We start from the raw sequence: 20,720 nt of genomic DNA, 5'->3' as shown, positions 1-20,720 counted from the left end.
TGAGAGTCCAAGGGAAGAAAAATACTTATGGATAGTACCGCATTTTGCCAAATTGCCTTTCAAAATGCCTGTGCTGATTTACTCTGCCATCAGTAATTTTTTGAGACCAGCACATTTATGTAGTCTTGTCAGCATTAGTTACTATCACTTAAACGTTTTGGCTAATTTAATAGGTGAACATGACATCTCGATTTTAAGAAGTGTATTTATTTGATAACTAGCAAATTGGAAGCTTTTGCCATGTGTATTTACCAGCTATATTTCCTCTCTGGTGAGTTCTCTCTTCATATTTTATTTGTTAGGGCCTGGATATGTTTTTTTCTCAATATGTATGAGTTTTATAATAAAGATATCCCTTGGCCTGTCATTTTGCTGCAATTATTCACCCTTTGATCTGTTGTTTTGATTTTTTCTTTTGTGATATTTGGAAAGCATAATGAAGTTTTCTGATGTGGAATCCATCACTTTTCCTTTGATTTCTTTACTTCTTTTAAACTTAGGAAGGTTTATCTTTAAAAAAATCTGATTTTCAATTCTTTTCCCTAATGTGATTTTCCATCTTTAACCACTGGACTCATCTAGGATAGCTTTGGTATTTGCCCCAAATGTCTGACCTGGCCACCTCTTACTCACCAGCTGCTGATGCCCACACCTCCTACATCGTAGCAATCAAAGCTGCCTTCTTGCTCCTAGACAGTGGATGGCCCACACCTCCCCGCTGTGCTGCCTAAGGCAGAACTCCTGGAGCTTTCCTCCTTCTCATTCACCACGCACATCCACTCCGTTATGGCCCTCTAGGGTTGTACTGGGCATCCATGGTGGCTCACTGGTAAAGAATTCGCCGGCAATTCAGGAGATGTGGAGATGTGGGTTCAGGAGTCAGGAGTCAGGAAGATCCCCTGGAGAAGGAAATGGCAACCCATTCCAGTATTCTTGCCTGGAAAATCCCATGGACAGAGGAGCCTGGCGGGCTACAGTCCATGGGGTTACAAAGAGTCAGGCAAGACTGAGCGACTGAGCACCAACGGATATATTTAATATTATGTGGTTCTTCCCCTGAGTCTTTGAAAAAAGTGTATAGTGCTCACTCTGCTTGGGATGCTTCCCCATCCTCACTTTGTCTCACTTTTACTAGTCTGCCAGGTGGACTCAGATGTCTCCTTGCTATGTGCGACCAAAGTGCTCAGTCCTTCCCTTTATGCTCCTCACACCAGACTGTGATGTCCTGCTAACTTGTTTATGGTCCTCTGTCTCTTTTCACCATTAATGTAGCCTCACTGACTAAGCCAGTGCCTGATACATATGGGAACTCAATACATACTCGTTAGGTATGTGGAAAATTAAATAAATGGAAGACTATACCAATAGAACAGAAATCATACCTGTCTGTGTCCCAGCAGGGCTTGATTTGAACACTTTCCTAGAGAATATGAAAGTAAAAAGGATAGTATATTGGAATTCAGGCTTCCTAAGGTACCAGTATGTTATAGATCCTGTGGACTGGCTTGTTGAACAGTAACAATTTTGCCCTCCTTCTAGGCATCATTATTGTAATGCAAAGCTGGAGGAATGAAAACATTTCCCAGACTGCCTTGCAGGCAGTATTCTACATGTAAATTATATGCAGTACAGCTAGATGCACTCTTGGGACTTAATGGAAGGCAGGAGTGGGTGGAAGGCTACTTTCTGGCTGCTATTTCTCCTGCCAAGAAAGGCCAACAGAACACAAAAACCTCTCCAAGGTTCACCACACTTTCGTGTGTTTCTGCAGGCAATTGTAGTGACAAGAATGGCAGGATTGAGTGTGAAGGCAGAAGCTTCTTGGTTCTGAATCACCACTATAGTGAATTAGCTAGCTATCATCTCTCTAACTAGTGTCTTTCTCTCTCTTTCTCGTTTATTTATTCACATATTTATAAAATAGAGCTAATAGAGACTCTTGAATTCTACTCCCCTAGTCTTTCCACCAATTTTGTAACCACGTTTCTGCTTAAAATACCTAGAGAGTTTTCTGTACTGAACCATGGCAGATACACAGAGGATACAAGGACTGCTTCCCACTCATTGACCCAAGTAGCCCAACTTAATTGATTGTAGACAGCAGTGCTATTCCTAGGATCTAAGTGAAGAAGAACTAAAGAGCCTCTTGATGAAAGTGAAAGAAAGGAGTGAAAAAGTTCACTTAAAACTCAACATTCAGAAAACTAAGATCATGGCATCTGGTTCCATCATTTCATGGCAAATAGATGGGAAATCAATGGGAACAGTGAGACTTTATTTTGAAGGGCTCCAGAGTCACTGCAGATGGTGATTGAAACCATGAAATTAAAAGATGTTTGCTCCTTGGAAGAAAAGCCATGACCAACCTAGACAGCATATTAAAAAGCAGAGACATTACTTTGCCAATAAAGGTTCGTCTAGTCAAAGCTATGGTTTTTCCAGTAGTCATGAATGGATGTGAGAGTTAGAAAGAAAGCTTTTCTGTAAAGCTGAGCGCCAAAGAATTGATGCTTTTGAACTGCAGTGTTAGAGAAGACTCTTGAGAGTCCGTTGGACTGCAAGGAGATCAAATCAGTCAATCCTAAAGGAAATCAGTCCTGAATATTCATTGGAAGAACTGATGCTGAAGCTGAAACTCCAATACTTTGACCACCTGACACAAACAACTGACTCCTTGGAAAAGACCCTGATGCTGGGAAAGATTGTAGATGGGAGGAAACGGAGATGACAGAGGATGAGATGGTTGGATGGCATCACCGACTCGATGGACATGAGTTTGAGCAAGCTCTGGAAGTTGGTGATGGACAGGGAAGCCTGGTGTTCTGTGGTCCATGGGGTTGCTAAGAGTCAGACACAACTGAGCGACTGAAATGAACTCAACTGAGGATGAGATTGTGCTTACTGGTTATTCTGTGGTCTGTGAAGTTTCTGTAAATCATTTCTACTATCTTTTCCTCCTATTCTTGGCTTCTTTTGAGATTTTATTAGCATAGACCTCAACTCAGCAATAAAACTGGCCAGTAATAGATGATAGTACAGCCTGGCCTAAATATAAAACTACATAGGAAAAAATATAGGTAAATGATTCAGATCTTTAACATATTAAGAGCTCTTTTCAATCACTGAATAAAAAGAAAGCTAACCTGATTGAAAACTGTATGGAACACATAACGGGAAGAGGAAAAATATTCAAAGAGGGTATTAAAATATTCCTCTTTTTTTCTGATCAATGTAACAAAGGTTTTAAAGTAATACTCAGATCTGGTGGATGTTTTTCTTATACTGGGCATTCTCATACACCTCCATAAGCTTCTAAAATTGCTTAATTTTCTAAATGTAAGTTTGGCTACATTAGAATCTGCCTGCAATGCAGGTAGACCCAGGTTTGATCCCTGGGTTGGGAAGATTCCCTGGAGAAGGGAATAGCTACTTACTCCAGTATTCTTGCCTGGAGAATTCCATGGTCAGAGGAGCCTGGTGAGCTGCAGTCCATGGGGTCACAAAGACGTGAACATGACTGAGGAACCAACATAAATGTCTTTAAAATATTCATTCTGTTGGATCAGCAGTTTTCAGCTGGAGTCATTTTTGCCCCTACAGGACATTTGGCAATGTCTGGAGATACTTTTGGTTTTTTCACAACTTCGGTCAGTGGGTGCTACTAGCATCTAGAGCTATATAGAGACCAAGAGTGGATAGAGACCAAAGATGCATCTCAACATTCTAAAACAGGAGAGTCGGCACAAAGAATCCATGGCCTGAAATGTCAGTAGAGTGGAGGTTGAGAAATGATGTCTTAGACACCAAAGTTCTACTTTATTTACCCAAATGAAAACATTGAATGTACTTCAAGATTCGTTTATTTAATCCTTTTTGGAGAGCAACAGGTCACTAGCTTTTAAAAATTAACATGCATTTACTCATAATTTTTAATAGATATCCATCTTGGAAATGCTTGGACATGTGCATGAAAAGGTGTGCACACACACTGATGTTCTTCTTAGCATTAATTTCAGCAGTGAAACTTTGGAAATGACCAAATGTCAATCAGTGGAGTAACAGTTAATATATGTGCATGCTCTGAGTACCAGAGGATTTGGCTATCTCACCACCTACTACTCTTTTTCTAAGGTCCTGTCCTTCTTAAGAGAGACTCCTATGCAGCAGATAGGCTTGGTGGAAGAACTATTTCGAAGACTCCATTCATCCCGTCCTTTTCCAGTTAGAAATCAGAAAAAAATCGATATTTCTTTTCTGATCCTTTGGTCACATGACCTGTTTGTCACATGACATTACTTTGGCCAATCAGATGGGACTTTAAATCTTTAACCAAGCCAGAGCCAGAGAAGAGTTGAAGACCAAATCCGTCAGTGTCAGCAGTGGGGGCAGTGGGAGGTGTCTATGGCAGTTCTTGCCGATTGATGGCACTGGGCCTCTGTAACTTGGTCCACCAGAAGGGCCTTCGATTCTGTTATTAAAAATAATGGTGATGGAAGGCCTGGCAGTAACCCAGTAAATAGACACATTAGATATCTGTGTGTAGAGAGTATCCCAACTGATATGTTAGAGAATTATAGACAGTCATTAAAAAGGAAGATCATCAAGACATGTTAGTAAGTGTAAAATCAATAACATTCGTTCACTCAAGGAGTGTTTGTCGAGCCCTTCCATTTATTAGTCTCTGTGCTCTGAACAGGACATACCTAGTTTCTGCCCTCATGGAGCATTATTAAAAATAGCAAAATATCAGAAATAAATTAAGTGCAACAATAGTAAAATGAGATAAATTGTAAATTATGGCACATGTATTAAGTGGAAGAGCTAACTTCCACTTAACAGAAATTAAAAAAATTTTTTTAGTAAATGTATACTATCAGTTTTTATATGTACATATATATTATATATACTAATTGAAATAACATGAATATATTGAGTATATGTGCATATTATATATAATGAACACCATAAAACATTAAAATTATATATACATTATATAAATAAAATATGTAAATATGTCTATGTATATATATCTATATATCTTTCAAAAATTTCATGTAATCAAGAAGAGGTATAAATACTGTATTACAGTGCTGGCAGGATTCAATTCTGAATGTTGGAAGTTTTTTGTTTGTGTTTTCTAAATTTTGAAATCTGCATATGTTGTTTTTAATAAACGTAAATTTTGTTATTTATAACCATAAAATTATTTAAGATAAGAATACAGTAAAACATTTGAAAGTTCCTAAGCCCATTTTATGACTGCACTAAGCCACATTTATTAAATATTCGACATTAAGAATATATGTGCTAAATAAACAGACGTATCTATATAACATATCCATAAAACATATATGTTACTGAGTAAAAACAAACACCATTACTACCTTGCTTTAAAACATTCCACACTCCTTGGCCTACAGGTACTGTGCTTAGTCACTCAGTTGTGTCCGACTCTTTGCGACCCCATGGACTGTAGCCCCCCAGGCTCCTCTGTCCATTGGGATTCTCCAGGCAAGGATACTGGAGTCGGTTGCCATGCCAACCTCTAGGGGATCTTCCCGACCCAGGGATCAAACCCAGATCTCCCTCATTGCAGGCAGATTCTTTACCATCTGAGCCACCAGGGAAGTCTATGAATACTGGAGTGGGTAGCCTATTCCTCCTCCAGGGGATCTTCCCAACCCAGGAATCAAACATGCATTGCAGGCAGATTCTTTCCTGGCTGAGCTATCAGGGAAGCCCTCCTTGGCCTATGCTATCCTGAATTTTCCTTTGCTGGTCTTTGAGATATTAGCAGTTATAGAAGGGACTGTGAGCAATAGCTGGGTTGATTTCCCTCCCATTGCCCCATGGGGAGGGTCCAGCTGAGGCCTGGAGCAGTCAGCTGACACAGGAGTGTCCTACTAGAGAGCAGTCTGCATTTCTGGCCTCTGGAATCATCTTTCAGTATGCTCTCCATCTGAAAGCACACACTCTCACATCTTGTGTTAAGTGTACTCATGGTGTCCAGGATGCATGAAGCTTCTAACACCATCTCTTTTGTTTTGGAGCAGGCAAGGTGGGACCACCTCTTGATATCATGCTGGATGCTCTGAACTGTTCAGCTTTCAGCATACAATGGAAGATGCCTAGGCACCCTCTGAGCCCCATCATGGGGTACACTGTGAGTACCTGGGCACAGGGATTTCTCTAGTGGGTGTGTTGGGGGAACTGTACCTCCTTCCCATCATTGCTCCTTCTGTATCTGGCCTTCTGATATCAGCCCTCTCATAGCAGGGGAGCCTCATTCTCCCTCCATGAAACCAGAGATGTTTCCCTTTAAAGGGCCTTTGTACGTGTTCTGAAAGTCAGTTGGATCTACCGGGTCCTGACTCTGTTCAGTTCAGTTCAGTCAGTTCAGTCACTCAGTCGTGTCTGACTCTTTGCGACCGCATGGACTGAAGCACGCCAGGCCTTCCTGTCTATCACCAACTCCCGGAGTTTACTCACACTCATGTCCATTGAGTCGGTGATGCCATCCAACCGTCTCATCCTCTGTCATCCACTTCTCCTCCTGCCCTCAATCTTTCCCAGCATCAGGGTCTTTTCAAATGAGCTAGCTCTTCTCATCAGCTGGCCAAAATATTGGAGTTTCAGCTTCAGCATCAGTCCTTCCAATGAATAAGGATGGAGTAGCCGTCATAGTCAACACAAGAATCTGAAATGCAGTACTTGGATGCAGTCTCAAAAAACGACAGGATGACTCTGTTCAGGGATGGGAAAATATAAACTCAGTGGAAGACATGCTTCTTGCTCTCCAATTGCCCACAGTCAAATTTGGAGACCAAAGCAGATATATGGGAACTGATAGGGAGTCACTGTCGTCAGTAAGGACAGAATAATGTAAAACCTGAATGAAAGTGATGGGGTGGACAGGTAAAGTGGAGAAGGGGACAGAGAATGCATTCCTACCTCTGAGAGGTGAAAGATTGGCCTTTTAAAAAATATTTTCTTTGAAAAGTGTTTTTAAAAATGAGTCAGCGTTTTGAAGGTAGGAAGTTTCAGATAAATTCTTAGAATCCTGAAATCTCTGTGCATATATCCTCACCCCAGGCCCACAAGCCTGCTGGAGCTTAGCTGTCCAAGGGCTGTAAACTCCCCACGAGACCCCAGACCCACCATTCCCTCCTGTCTCCCGTTCACCAAGGGAGAGAAGGCATTTATCAAACGCTTGTCCTGTCATCATTTTAATGCAGAAAAATGTATTTCTGGATTCAGGCAGACACAAGAGTGAGAAAATGAAAGACTCCCTGGGAGAATGTTGGTTTCAGAAATACTGAAAAATACTAGAAGGTGGGTCAGCCCTCCCCACCCGACTTTAGAGTGTCTTCTTCCCGGCTTCTACAGACTTAGGAGGGTGCGACCCCAGCCGGGTTATGTCTGATGTTTGCTGACAAGGGGTTGGTGTGTGAGAGGTGAGACAGCTCACATCAAGACCCACTGTGGTTGTGAGTACACCCCCAACCTTGGGTCCTTGGTCTGCTGGAAAAGTGCCAGCCCCGCTCTTACCTCGGATGTCTGCCTCTTTTCCAGGTCTTTTACTCTGAGGTCGGCGTAGACAAATCCCTGCAGGAACGGTCCTATGGTGTGCCGCCCGGCCTGGATACCCCGACCACTGTGAGTAGCTCCATCCTGGCAGCCCCCCCAAAAGCACAGCCTGTGAGTGACATTTCACTGATGTTCAGAAGGATTTCTAATTTGCTGTGTATGTGTACTGCTGTCTGTACAATAATAACTGTTTGTATAATCCATTGGAATTTAGAATGTCTTTCTTGTCCATAACCCCATCACATACATCTCTATCCTCAGAAAGGCAGCCGTGTAAGGAATGTTTCCATGGACTCAGTCCACCCCATTTATCCTGCGAGAAAACAGCCACCTTACAGCTGTTTTTTCCCCCCCTTCTTTTCTCTATAAAATCCAATTCTGGTTTTTTAAAAATCTCAATAAAGCTTTATAAATAAATATGACACATTTATATCTTCTCAACTGCCTGGAGACATAATGCAGAAGAAAATGATGTAATTGGAAATGTATATTCAAATGGTGCAAGTTGTTTGTTTTTCTTCTCCAGCCGGCATCCTGTCCTTCCACTAACCAACTGCTGGCTCTTTATCTATTTCTCTTTTGTTTCCTGTCAAGGTCTCTCGGGGTGAATTTCTCTGCCTTAGGCATGTTCTGTTTTCTTTTCTTTCACTTGCTGTCTCCTTCTCCGTTCCACTACAATTAATCTACAGACTAGAGCCTTTTTAATTGCTCTGCAAGGAGTTAGCACCACTGCCCAGAATACTGCAGCTTTAATAGCACTGGTGGTGGAAGTGATGTCTGTAACTCCTGCCTAGTAAATGCCTGCCGGGCGCTGCACCTAGAAACCTATTTGTCATCCGTGATGAGTAACCATCACTTACTGAGCATCTGTCACCTGCCAGCCACGCTCCCTCATGCTTTACATTTCTTTTGCCATTTAATCCTTACAGCTATCCTATGACCTGACACGGTTGCTGAGACTCGGGGAAGTGAGGTGACATTCTTCAGATTATACATTAGCAAGTAACAGTCGACTGTAAACCCAGGGCAGACTGCATTCTGAGCCCTGCTCTGGCTATTTTTACCAGAGCACTCATGACTCAAAAAGAAGAGATGCATGTCTTCAGCTTGCTTGTATTTTGCATGCTGCTTTTATTCTCAGACTTTTGCTTAAGTACCCCTCAGTTGCCTCAGAAGCCCTCAGCCCCAGCTTCTGTGGTTTATTCTGTCCTAAGAGGGGGCAACTGGGGTGGCCCCACCTGTTGTTGTTCAGTCGCTCAGACGTGTCCGACTCTTTGCAACCCCATGGACTGCAGCACGCCAGGCTTCCCTGTCCTTCACTGTCTCCCAGAGTTTGCTCAAAGTCATGTCCATTGAGTTGATGATGCTATCTAACCATCTCATCTTCTGCCCCCACCTTCTCCTTTGGCCTTCAGTCTTTCCCAGCATCAGGGTCTTTTTCAATGAGTTGGCTGTTTCTATCAGGTGGCCAAAGTATTGGAGCTTCAGCTTCAGCATCAGTCCTTCCAATGAATGTTCAGGGTCGATTTCCTTTGGGATTGACTGATTTGATCTCCTTGCAGTCCAAGAGACTCTCAGGAGTCTTCTCCAACACCACAATTCGAAAACATAAATTTTTTGGCACTTGGCCTTCTTAATAGTTCAACTCTCACATTTGTGCATGACTACTGGACAAAACCATAGCTTTGACTATACAAAGCTCTCTGAAAAGTGATGCCTCTGTTTTTTAATAAACTGTTTAGGTTTGTCATAGCTTTCCTTCCAAGGAGCAAGTGTCTTTTTGTGGCTGCAGTCACCATCCAGTGATTTTGGAGCCCAAGAAAATAAAATCTGCCACTGTTTCCATTTTTTCTCCATCTATTGGCCATGAAGTGGTGGCACCAGATATCACGATCTTAGTTTTTTTCATATTGAGTTTCAAGCCAGCTCTCTTCTTTCACTTTCATCAAGAGACTCTTTAGTTCCTCTTTGCTTTCTGAAATTAGAGTGGTATCATCTGCATATCTGAGGTTGTTAATACTTTTCCTGGGAATCTTGATTCCAGCTTGTGATTCATCTAGCCCGGGATTTTACATGATTTACTCTGCATATAAGTTAAATAAATAGGATGACAATATACAGCCTTGACATATCCCTTTCCCAGTTTTGAACCAGTCAGTTGTTCCATGTCTGTTGTTTCTTGACCTGCATACAGGTTTCTCAGGAGACAGGTAAGGTTGGTCTGTTTAAGAACTGTCTTTAAGAACTCTTTAAGTTCCATTTCTTTAAGAACTTTACAAAGTTTGTTGTGATCCACACACTCAAAGGCTTTATTCTTTCCATTAACTACACCTAGGAGTTAGAATACACTACCAAATTTTAGTATTTGATTACCTTGCTGATTTCAACAAATGTTCACAGTTGCCACTCTGCCCAGCACAATATCACATACGGTTGCTGTTCTTGGGCAGCTTTTGGGAAAATCACATTTACACTGGGTCTCCCAGGTGGTGCTAGTGGTAAAGAACCCGCCTGCCAAAGCAAGAGACATAAGAGACATGGGTTCGATCCCTGTGTAGGGAAGATCCTCTGGAAAATGAAATGGCAACCTACTCCAGTATTCTTGCCTGGAGAATCCCATGGACAGAGGAGCCTAGCAGACCATGGTCCATAGGGCGACAAAGAGTAGAAAGACTGAAGTGACTTAGCACACACTCACACACCTTTACACTAGATAAAACAATTAGAGAGCAACATGAGACCAGATTTCATTCACATGCCACTTACCAGATAGACTGAGGTTTTGAAGACAGATTAGTGTAGGAACAAGTGTTCAAGAGGTAAAATTTGGGGCTGAGAATTGAAGCAGGGGCAGTTTCTGGAAAAGGCAAAGAAGACAGAGGGGAATTCAAATCATTTGAACCAAGGGACTGAACACTCAAGTGTGCATACACGTTCTTGTGCTTGTGTGTTTGGGTGGGGGAGAGGGGATTGCAGAATATACAGAGTGGAGAGAGGAAATGATGATTAGAGATAAAAACAATAAGTCAGGAAGGGGGGGGGAAGAGGTCTGGTATAGCAGAGTGGGCTGACATGCATTCAGATTCCTGTATGGCAACAAATCACCTGGGTGACCTTACTGGGGCTCAGTTTCCTCATCAACAGAGCAGGGATTTGAATAGGGTCTCTATCATGGGTAGTGTGTCTGTGGTTCCTAGCCTGTGTACTATGGTCCTCCAGGGCTCTGCAGCAAACTCACAGGAGCCTTGCGGAATATTTGAATGTTGCCCGGGAAATAGCAACATCTGTGTAAACTACTACTACCAAATCTTTTGGGTATAACTATTGAATAAACGGAACTGTCCGGGAGTTTTTTTTCTGGATTAGTGGTGCTACTAATCCAGTATTCTTTTATACTGAGAACAGAAAAAGTTTGGGACCCTCTGTACTCTTTTCACCCTACAGCGTAAGGATGTTGTGGACATTAAACAAGGTCATGGTCATGGAACCCCCAGCACCACACCTGGCACAGATTAAGAACTGAGTGATGTTCGAGAGAATTCACATTGCCAAGCTGTGTGTTTGCTGCCCTTGACTGTACATGGCAGAAGGGCAGCTACTCTCTGGGTTCATTTTAGTTCCTGCAAGCTTTACTTTCCTCTCCTTTTCATACTGTTTTTTTTTTTTCTCCTCTCTAGGGACGATTGGATCATCAGATGATTTTTGTAAGTATGCTTCAAAAAGTTAAACCCTTGCCTCAACCCAGGAGTCAGGGGGTCTCTTTTCATCAAAATGTCGATTTTCCTGCATCTTCCTCATCGATTAAGGCCCACAGAGAGTGCTTGATTCTAGTGGAAGCAGCAATGGCTGGGCATACAGGTGAATTTTTAATCATTTAGAAAGAAATGGCTTGTATTTCACCTGGAAGAGTAAAGTTAAAAGCAATATTTTTAAAGTTTGAGGTAATTTAAGTTCTGCTCCCAGACAAAGTGAAAAAGATTGAAAAGGAGAGAAAATATTTCAGTCAGCAAGCCCTCCTGCAGGAAGCGCTTCCCCACCCCCCTTCTTCTTTCCTCACTTTCTGTAACAATTCTAGACCTTGTCAATGAGACCAGACCAGGTACCTAAACCTGGTTGATTGACTTTCTGGACTGGTTGCCAAACAGAGGATTGGGTTGACAAATGGTTAGTCTGATTCAAATGAAGAATTGACCAAAATAACCTGGTGGTTGCTGCTGCTGCTGCTAAGTCACTTCAGTCGTGTCCGACTCTGTGCGACCCCATAGACGGCAGCCCACCAGGCTCCCCCGTCCCTGGGATTCTTCAGGCAACAACACTGGAGTGGGTTGCCATTTCTTTCTCCATAACCTGGTGGAGTAGGTAGAATTCTGATATTTTCTTTGATACTCTGCCTATGTAAAAGCTTCTGATTTGGTTAGCATTTGGTATCCACACTTTCTAATCCCATGGACAGAATAGCCTGGTGGTCTACAGTCCCTAGGGTTGCAAAGAGATGGGCACAACGGAAGCAACTTAGCACACATGCACACACCATCAGTTAAAAATTATTTGAACATATACCAGAGTACCAACATATGTATGCATTTGTAAATTATATATCTGCTACTCTACTAATATATTGTGTACATTCTAAAATCCTACCAAATTTTAAAGGAGGAGATGAAATAGAAAGTTCTTGTCTTTGGGTATTTCAGTAAATTTTGTCTTGCTAACTAAGGGGAAATAAACCATCACCCTGCTTTGGATTTCACTGGTCTGGCTGACCCAGAATAGTGATGCTATTTGAGTCTTACCCAAGGTTAAGGGATAAAGCAGACAGGAATCATGGGACTTGCATCTAGTCCCAACTCTGTCACTAGAACAAGGGTAACTGTGGGAAAGTCTCTGAGCCCCTGTAAACATCTCTTGACTGTAAAACAAAGGGGCTGGTTAGTAATGGTTTCCACCTGGGGGTTTCTTTGTTCCCTGTGTCATATGGAAACATCTGGGCATTCTAGTGATCAAGCCTCAGGGATACTGACTGTCCTACGATAAGGGTAGATCCATAGGAGGGGGATTTGTTCAGCCCCAAAGCCAATGCTGCCCTCCTTGCAAAACCCTGAATGATACTGTAACTTTCTGTGACCCCTCAGGAAATGGAAATCCTCCCAACTCTTCCCCCCACTCTGGCCTGCCCTGCCTTCCTTGGGACCTTTGAAAGAAGGCTGTCTGGGAGAAAACCCTTTTCTATTTCCCTGTGCCTCCCATCTAATGATGCTGAATATTCCCAACTTCTATTAAGGCAACCAAAGCACAGATTTGACTTGTGAAGTCAAATGTGATGTTGAATCCAAGGTCAACTAGCCACTAGTGAAGGTTGTTTTAAAAGAATTATAAAATTTCCGTGTTGAAACTCTGGCCTAGAGAAGTTAAGTGGAATCCCTGAAAGCAGACAGCTCTTTGGCTCCAGAGCCTGGGTCTCCTGGCCCCTCGTCCAGTGCTATCCCACTTCTTGCCCCCTCTCTGCTGTGTTCACTGGATGCCCTCCTGTAGGGACAACCTGACCAGACTAGTGAACAAGACAACATCCAACTTCATTTCTGGAGACAAATGACTTGGTTTTCCAGCAGTAGGAAAAAAGTACAGCATGAATGGGGTTAAAGGTGAGGTCTGATTCAGGGTCAGAGATTTAAGTTCAGAACCATTTAATACAGTTTCATCATTGCAAAGGGAATAGGGGTTCAGTTAAGAATAGTCCTGTCTTTTCAGGGGCTGCTTTTACATAGCTATCTAAGTTGTTTTTGTACATTGGGTCTAGTATGAAGTAGAGTGAAAGTTTAGCGGCCCCCAAACCCAAGAGTAAAGGGTGGCCCAACGGTAAAGAATCCGCCTGCCAGTGCAGGAGACATGGGTTTGATCCCTAGGTTGGGAAGATCCCCTGGAGAAGGAAATGACAACCCACTCCAGTATTCTTGCCTGGAAAATTCCATGGGCAGATGAGCCTGGTGGGCTATAGTTCATAGGGCTGCAAAGAGTCAGACACAACTGAGCAAACAGGAGCATGAGACAAACACAAAATAAGGTTATTTTACAGAAGGCAATGGCACCGCACTCCAGTACTCTTGCCTGGAAAATCCCATGGACGGAGGAGCCTGGTAGGCTGCAGTCCCTGGGGTCACAAAGAGTCAGACATGACTGAGCGACTTCACTTTCACTTTTCAATTTTATGCATTGGAGAAGGAAATGGCAACCCACTCCAGTGTTCTTGCCTGGAGAATCCCAGGGATGGGGTCACACAGTCGGACACGACTGAAGTGACTTAGCAGCAGCAGCAGCACCCATCTTCGCTCTCTCTAAGAAAAGTATGGGAGGGGCCAGAGGAGACTGTGGGATTCACTCAGGCTCCAAGAAAGCAGTTTCTTTTTCTTTGTTTTTCACCGTTTTGTGCAGAAAGAGGTCCAAGAGAGAGAGGTATTTTGACTCATTTTCAAACTTCCACAAGACAACAAAACATTTTGTTTTCTACTTTGAAAAGGGTATATTTAGCATCTTATCTAGTTTGATGCAAGGCTAAAGTAGTTGCCATAAGACATTTAAGGACAGCAATAGAAAGATTTGTGGAATTATGCAGCATTTTACTAAAGAATTCAAGGGTTATCACAAGTCATACTATTTTGAGGGATTCCATTTGGAAGAGAGATGCAAGAGGAGGAAGTGATGGTTAAAGCACTGAATCCAGCTCCTCTTTTTTATAACCCCAGCTACTCAGTCCCCTTGACCTCACTCCCTTATGCTCACCTACCAGCCTGTCAGCTCAGGAAAAGACCAGAAAAGACTGGAAATAGTTTCTGGGAGGGTAACACTTCACCTTTCAGAATATACCTGGGCTAAAGGTCATACCAATAATTCCATGTCTAACAAAAAATTAGTTGTTTTTTCATCCACATTAAGAACTTCTATTAGTGTAATTTCCCTTGATTTTTAATTATCACTTTTACATTTCTGATAACATAAATTTCCTTGTTTACAGATAAAGTAATCTGATCTTCAGTGTTTATGTTATAAATTTTTGTTAATTTAAATATTATTTAATATTTTTCACTCATGTATTATCCAATTAGAACTTTGTCCATGAACTTTGTCAAACAAAGCAGGATTCAGATCCCCACTTTGCCACTTAATAAATACACAACCTTGAGCAAATCATTCGCTTTTTCAGAGATTCAGTTTTCTCCTCTGGAAATGAAAATAAGAGTGATACCTACCTCACAGGGCTGACGGAAGAATTAAATCAGGCTCTGTATGTTTCTGGAGCAGATAAAGCACTCAATAAATGGTAATTAATGGTAGCTGTGTTTGGTATTGACGCATAGCTAATATCTATAGTAGTCTATAAAATGACATTACCACCCCCATACTTCATACAGTATAATAACTTCACGGGAGGAAAGAATTCTAAAGCAAAAGCCTGTGAGAGCATTGGATTGTTTTCTGCTTCTCTGGGAAAAGCCTGTGAGTGGCATTTGGGAGAGTGATATGGCAGTCTTGTATACACCTGCTGCCTCCAGCCTCTTAACCACCCAACTTGACATGCAATCAGGAGACAGATGGTAGAACTAGGGTGCACAGATGCAGAGAATTAGAGCAAGGGTGATGGTGGGGGCCATGGAGCTGGGAAAACAGGACCATATGTTCAGTAGAGACCCTTCATGCAGTTACATGTAGGATGGAGTCGTTGGGGAGAGAAGGGACGGAAGATGGGAGACCCACATCACCCCCCTGGAGGCTGTAGAAATGGCCCAAGTAAGGATTCAAGGGAAATGAAAGGAGGGAGCCAGTCCAAAAGGCATGTGGATGTGGCTGGGGACAGATTGATAAAAGGAAGTCAGCCTTGTCTCTGTATTACTAACTTCAGGTCTAGGGCAGAGATATAGAAGCTGATAATCCTGTTGGAGGGGTTATTAGGAGAAATTGGTTCTTGATGAGGCAATCTGTTTATGTCAGACATCTTGGTTTCATTTCTTCCATTCATTCACTAGTTCATTTATCCATTCATCATAAAAGCATCACTTGAAAATTTGCTCCATGTCTGGTAATGCTATTCTAAGCTTTGGCATGCCAGAGGAGTACGAACTTGTCTTGTGCCCTTAAGTGGGTGGGGAGAAGGTGACCAATGAGCAATTACAGTCTAAGGTGAGTGTTGCTACATTGAGGTACATCAAGGGCACCAGGGAAGCATAGAGGAGGGACTCCTAACCAGACTGGGGTCTGGGGGTCAGAGAAATGAGGTAATGTCTCAGTTGAACTGAGTTATGAAGGATGAGCCAGGCAGACATGGAGAGAAGGGCATTTCACATAGAGGGGGCAGCAGGTTCAAAGGCCCAGAGGCAAGGAATTGAATGGCATAAATTTGAGCCCTGCCAAGTTCTTCAGTATGACTGGAATGTAGAATGTAAGGAAGGAAGGCGGCATGAGATGATGCTGGAAGAAGAACCAGGGGGATGCAAAGATGGTATCATAAGTGAAGAGTGACGTGATCGGATTTGGGGTTTAAGAAAATTGCTGTAGCAGTGTGGAGTCCAGATTGGAAGTGCAGAAAGTATTGGAGGCGTTGCCATCATTATGGGGACTTGGACTTAAATGGCTGTGAAGATAAAACGACATGGACAGATTCATGTGATATGAAAGAGTATTGGTACTCGATTGAATGATGGTTAGAGAGCAGGGGTGAACAAATGTTGAGGATTTCTGGTTTGGGTCATGAGGGAGAGAACACAATGGTGAAGCAGTTTTTTGTTTTGTTTTTGGTGGTTGGAGGAGGAGTGATCAGTTGAGCTTTGGTTATGTGGAACTTGAGTTGCGTGGTTGTTGAGTAGAGATGCTCAAGAGGTGGTCATAAACTCATGACTGGAGATCAAGAGGCAGCTTAGAGGTGGGGATGGAGGGAGGTGTCAGAAGCCAAGGGAGTAGTAGATGAGCTCGCCTAAACAAGGCTACAGAGTGAGAGGAGATGGTGAGGGGGGAACTTCTGGGAAAGGCTGACACCGAAGGGGCCAGCAGAGAATGGGGAGTGGGTGAGGGATACTTGAAAAGAGAAACAAAAAAAGTAGAAAGAGACCAGGAGGAACAGACACGGTTTCCAAGGGAACTGGGAGATTTAAGAGGCAAGGGTGGGTCACAGTATTGAACGCTGCAAAAAGTCAAGTAAAGATGGAGACATCCCCACGTGGTAGACTGCAGAGTTGTTGTGGCAACTTTGGTGGAAACATCTTAGTCGTTTGTAGTGAGGAGAGGCCAGATGGGAGCGGGGTGAGGAGTGAACGGGAGGTGAGGAAGTGGAGACAACTTCTTCAGGAGGGTTGTGTCTCTGGAGAGGCGACAGGGGCGCATGCATGGTGGTGAAGAGTTGATGGCTTTGAAGATGAGAGTGACTTGAGCACAGTAATGAAGGATCTGGTAGGTAAGGGAGAGGTTGGAGGTACAGGAGGAAGAGAGGAAGGGAGACAAGTGGAACTCAGAGAGGTGAGGCAAGCCCAGGTCCAGTGGTTCACAAACCTGGCTGCCCGTATTAGCATCACCTGGTGAGCTTTAAACAGACTCAGGCCCTGCCCCCCAGAAGTTCTGATTTAAGTGGTCTGGAGTAGAACCTAGCATTGGTATTTTATTTGTAGATCTTTGAATGATTTTAAAATGCTTTCGGGGTTAAGGGCTACTATAGTAAGTATTCATTAATTACTTGTTGAATCTTTTTAAAAAGTTTTGTTGATCAACTGATTAGTTCTTATCAACAATTAGTATTTAGTCATTTGCAGGGAATGTTGTGAAGAAATATGGCAGGATGCCTGCTCTCAAGTGGCTTGCAATCCCATGGGAGAAATAGTAATAATTTTAATATATGAAAGTGCTAATTTAGTGGCGTAACACTTAGTGTGGTAAGATTGAGTCTGTGTGGTCAGGTGTCGAGATATTTGGGCCTCAGAGAAGTGGTAGGACCTAGGTAAGTGGAGAAGAGGAGGAGTTTCAATGTCCAAGACAATAATCATTAGGATCCTGTTTCTTGAGGATGGCCTTGGAACCAGCGACTTTACATACATTACCCCAGATGCTATAACTGTGCAAGATAGTTATCCATCATCCCCATTTACAGAGGAAGAAACTGATGCTCTGGGTATTTAATATGAAGGCCACAGCTAACAATAAGTGTCAGAGTCGGGATTCAAGCCCAGGACTGATAGATTCCACGTCAGTATCATTTTCTCTACAGTGTGCTGAGACCAATGCGACCCAGGCTCCCACTTACCATATAGCACTGTAGTCTCCATCTGGGGCTTCCCTGCTGGCTCAGATGGTGAAGAATCTACCTTTAATGCAGGAGACTTGGGTTTGATCCCTGGGTCAGGAAGATCCTTTGGAAAAAGGATTGGCTATCCACTCCAGTATTCTTGCCTGGAGAGCTCCATGGACAGAGGAGCCTGGAGAGCTACTGAGAGCTACAGTCCAGAGCATGGCACAGAGTCAGACACGACTGAGCGACTAACCACACAGGCACACAGAAGCCTCAAGACGGAGTGAGTCCACTTCAACTGGCTTCTTGGTCAAGGCTTCGGTGCAGGTTCAGTTCACACACATACACACATTCCTCAGCAGTCCTAGTGGTTTTCAATGTCAAAGTGTTAGTCGCTCAGTTATGTCCAACTCTGTGACCCCATGGACTGTAGCCTGCAAAGATCCTCTGTCCATGAGATTCTCCAGGCAAGAATACTGGAGTGGGTAGCCATGCCCTTCTCCAGAGGATCTTCCCAACCCGGGGATCAAACCCAGGACTCCTGCATTGCAGGCAGGTTCTTTTCCATCTGAGCCACCAGGGAAAACCCCACCATGACCCACCAGCAGCATCGCTTGGGAACTTCTTAGGAATGCAGATTCTCAGACTGCTTCCCAGATTTACTGAATCAGAAACCTTGGGACCCAGGCTTAGCAATTTGTTTTAAGGAGCCCTCATGGTGATTCTGATGCAATTTGGGTACCAAAGTTTGAGTCCCTCCTTTATGGATGCAAATGAAGACCTCAATTTGCTGTTGTGGCTAGTACCTGAGCCTCGGTGATGTGCAAATGGAAAGAAAGGTCTGGGGGATTCCAATCCTGGAAAAGATCCTTACCTGAATTCCAGCAGCCTAGTACTCTTATTGAAGAACTCAGATATTAAGAGCAACAGCTGATAGGGTGAATGAGTCCCAGTTCTAGGACAGTGTATATATTCCAATAAAAAATAATTCACTAGTTTTTGGAAATACGTCATGGTGCTTTTCTCTTTGCAAATTAAAATACTTGGCCAATCCTAGAGAAAGCAAAGGGCTTCTCAGGTAGCTCTAGTGGTAAAGAACCTGCCTCCAAATGCAGGAGACATAAGAGACGTGGATTTGACCCCTGGGTCGAGAAGATCTCCTGGCGGAGGCCACAACAACCCACTGCAGTATTATTTTCCTGGAGAATCCCATGGACAGAGGAGCCTGGCAGGCTACAGTCCATAGGGTTGCACCGAGTCAGACATGACTGAAATGACTTAGTACACATGCACATAGAGAAAGCAAAACAATCTCCCAAGCAAATTTCACAAGGGCCTCAAGATGCAGCCCTCATGGAAATTGTCTGGTTTGCCTCAAAGGAACTTCTGATCATTGATACATTTTATGTTTGGTCATCGACAGGAGGAAGTGATCGGAGATTTGAAACCAGGCACTGAATACCGCGTGAGCATGGCAGCTTATAGCCAAACTGGCAAAGGACGGCTAAGCTCTCCTCAACATGTTACCACTTTGCCCCAAGGTAAAATGGGTCTGATTCATTAATAATAAGAACTGTTATTTAGGGCTATTCATTCATTCCTCCATTCAGTATATACCAATGAGGACCAACTCTGTGCCAGGCACTGTGCTACATTAGGCTCTGGGAATTCAGTGGTGAACAAAAACAGGCAGTATTAACAGCCCCTGCCCTCTTAAAACTTAGTGGGATGGGTCAAGATATTATCTATTTATGTGTGGCCATAGATAGTGACAAGTGCTTTCCAACATGATATAAGATCTTTTGTAAGATCCGATATAGAGGGGGCAGTAAGAATTCCCTAAGGGCATAACTACTAAGTAGAGATCTGATAAGTGAGTGGGAATTAGGAAGGTGAGGAAGAGGGGTGGGAGAAGAGCTTTTACAGGCCAGGGAAATTAACAAATGCTCATTGAGGTGGTGCTGTGGTGGGTACTGGGGGACAAAGGTGGTTTGAAAGCATTGTTGCTCTCAGGAGCTCCCTGGGGAGGAAGAGGTGCATGGTTAGCATGTAACTCAGTGTATCTGAGTCCACTCACAGCTCTGGAGCACTCAGAGGGAGCACTTCCTCACCCTAAGTCTTAGGAGGATTTCAGAAAGAACCATATCTTTGGCCTGGCTTTTGAAATCTGCATAGGATTTTGCTAGGAAGAGGAGGCAGGAAAAATATTTCTGGCCGAAGCAACAGTGTAAAGCTGGCAGATGTGAAAGTCTGGATATGAAAATAGTAACAGCAGTGACCTTGGGGTGATAGAATCATCCTACATCTTCACACATGAGAGCTTTTCCAGATGTCCTACCATTGGTATGTATTCTGATGATGGGGGTGGGGGGAAGGGAGGAGATTCACACACAGAAGAGTGGAAAGTAAGTGCCATTACATTAAGCTTTTAATTTTCCTCATAAGTAAATATCAAGGGGCTCAGTTGGTAAAGAATCTGCCTGCAATGCAGGAGACTCCGGTTCAATTCTTGGGTCAGGAAGATCTGCTGGAGAAGGGATAGGCTACCCACTCCAGTATTCTTGGGCTTTCCTTGTGACCCAGCTGGTAAAGAATCTGCCTTCAATGCAGGAGACCTGGGTTTGATCCCTGGGTTGGGAAGATCCCCTGGAGAAGGGAAAGACTACCCCTTCCAGTATTCTGGGCTGGAGAATTCCATAGACTGTATAGTCCATGGGGTCGCAAAGAGTTGGACATGACTGAGTGGCTTTCAATTTCAAGTAAATATCAATTCTAACACGCGCACAGGGGTCTTAAAGGGTGCACAGCACTGTGTGTCCTGGGATCAGTAGTCTGCACATAATTTAGTCGGATTTCCAGCCAGGGGTGC

General features: G+C 43.3%; 1 protein-coding gene across 1 annotated transcript in view; it reads left to right on the top strand.

The window, feature by feature from the left end:
* Nucleotides 1-20,720, top strand: part of EGFLAM (EGF like, fibronectin type III and laminin G domains) — a 191,142-nt gene that overhangs the window by 59,315 nt on the left and 111,107 nt on the right. Inside the window, exons 2-5 of the mRNA XM_061129917.1 lie at nucleotides 6,054-6,163; nucleotides 7,573-7,656; nucleotides 11,265-11,291; nucleotides 19,275-19,392. Coding sequence (XP_060985900.1) covers nucleotides 6,054-6,163; nucleotides 7,573-7,656; nucleotides 11,265-11,291; nucleotides 19,275-19,392 — 339 coding nt within the window. The remainder of the gene's footprint in view (nucleotides 1-6,053; nucleotides 6,164-7,572; nucleotides 7,657-11,264; nucleotides 11,292-19,274; nucleotides 19,393-20,720) is intronic.

This window comes from Dama dama, chromosome 25, assembly GCF_033118175.1.
Source record: "Dama dama isolate Ldn47 chromosome 25, ASM3311817v1, whole genome shotgun sequence".
NCBI lineage: Eukaryota > Metazoa > Chordata > Mammalia > Artiodactyla > Cervidae > Dama > Dama dama.
This window is presented reverse-complemented; position numbering and strand designations above follow the sequence as displayed.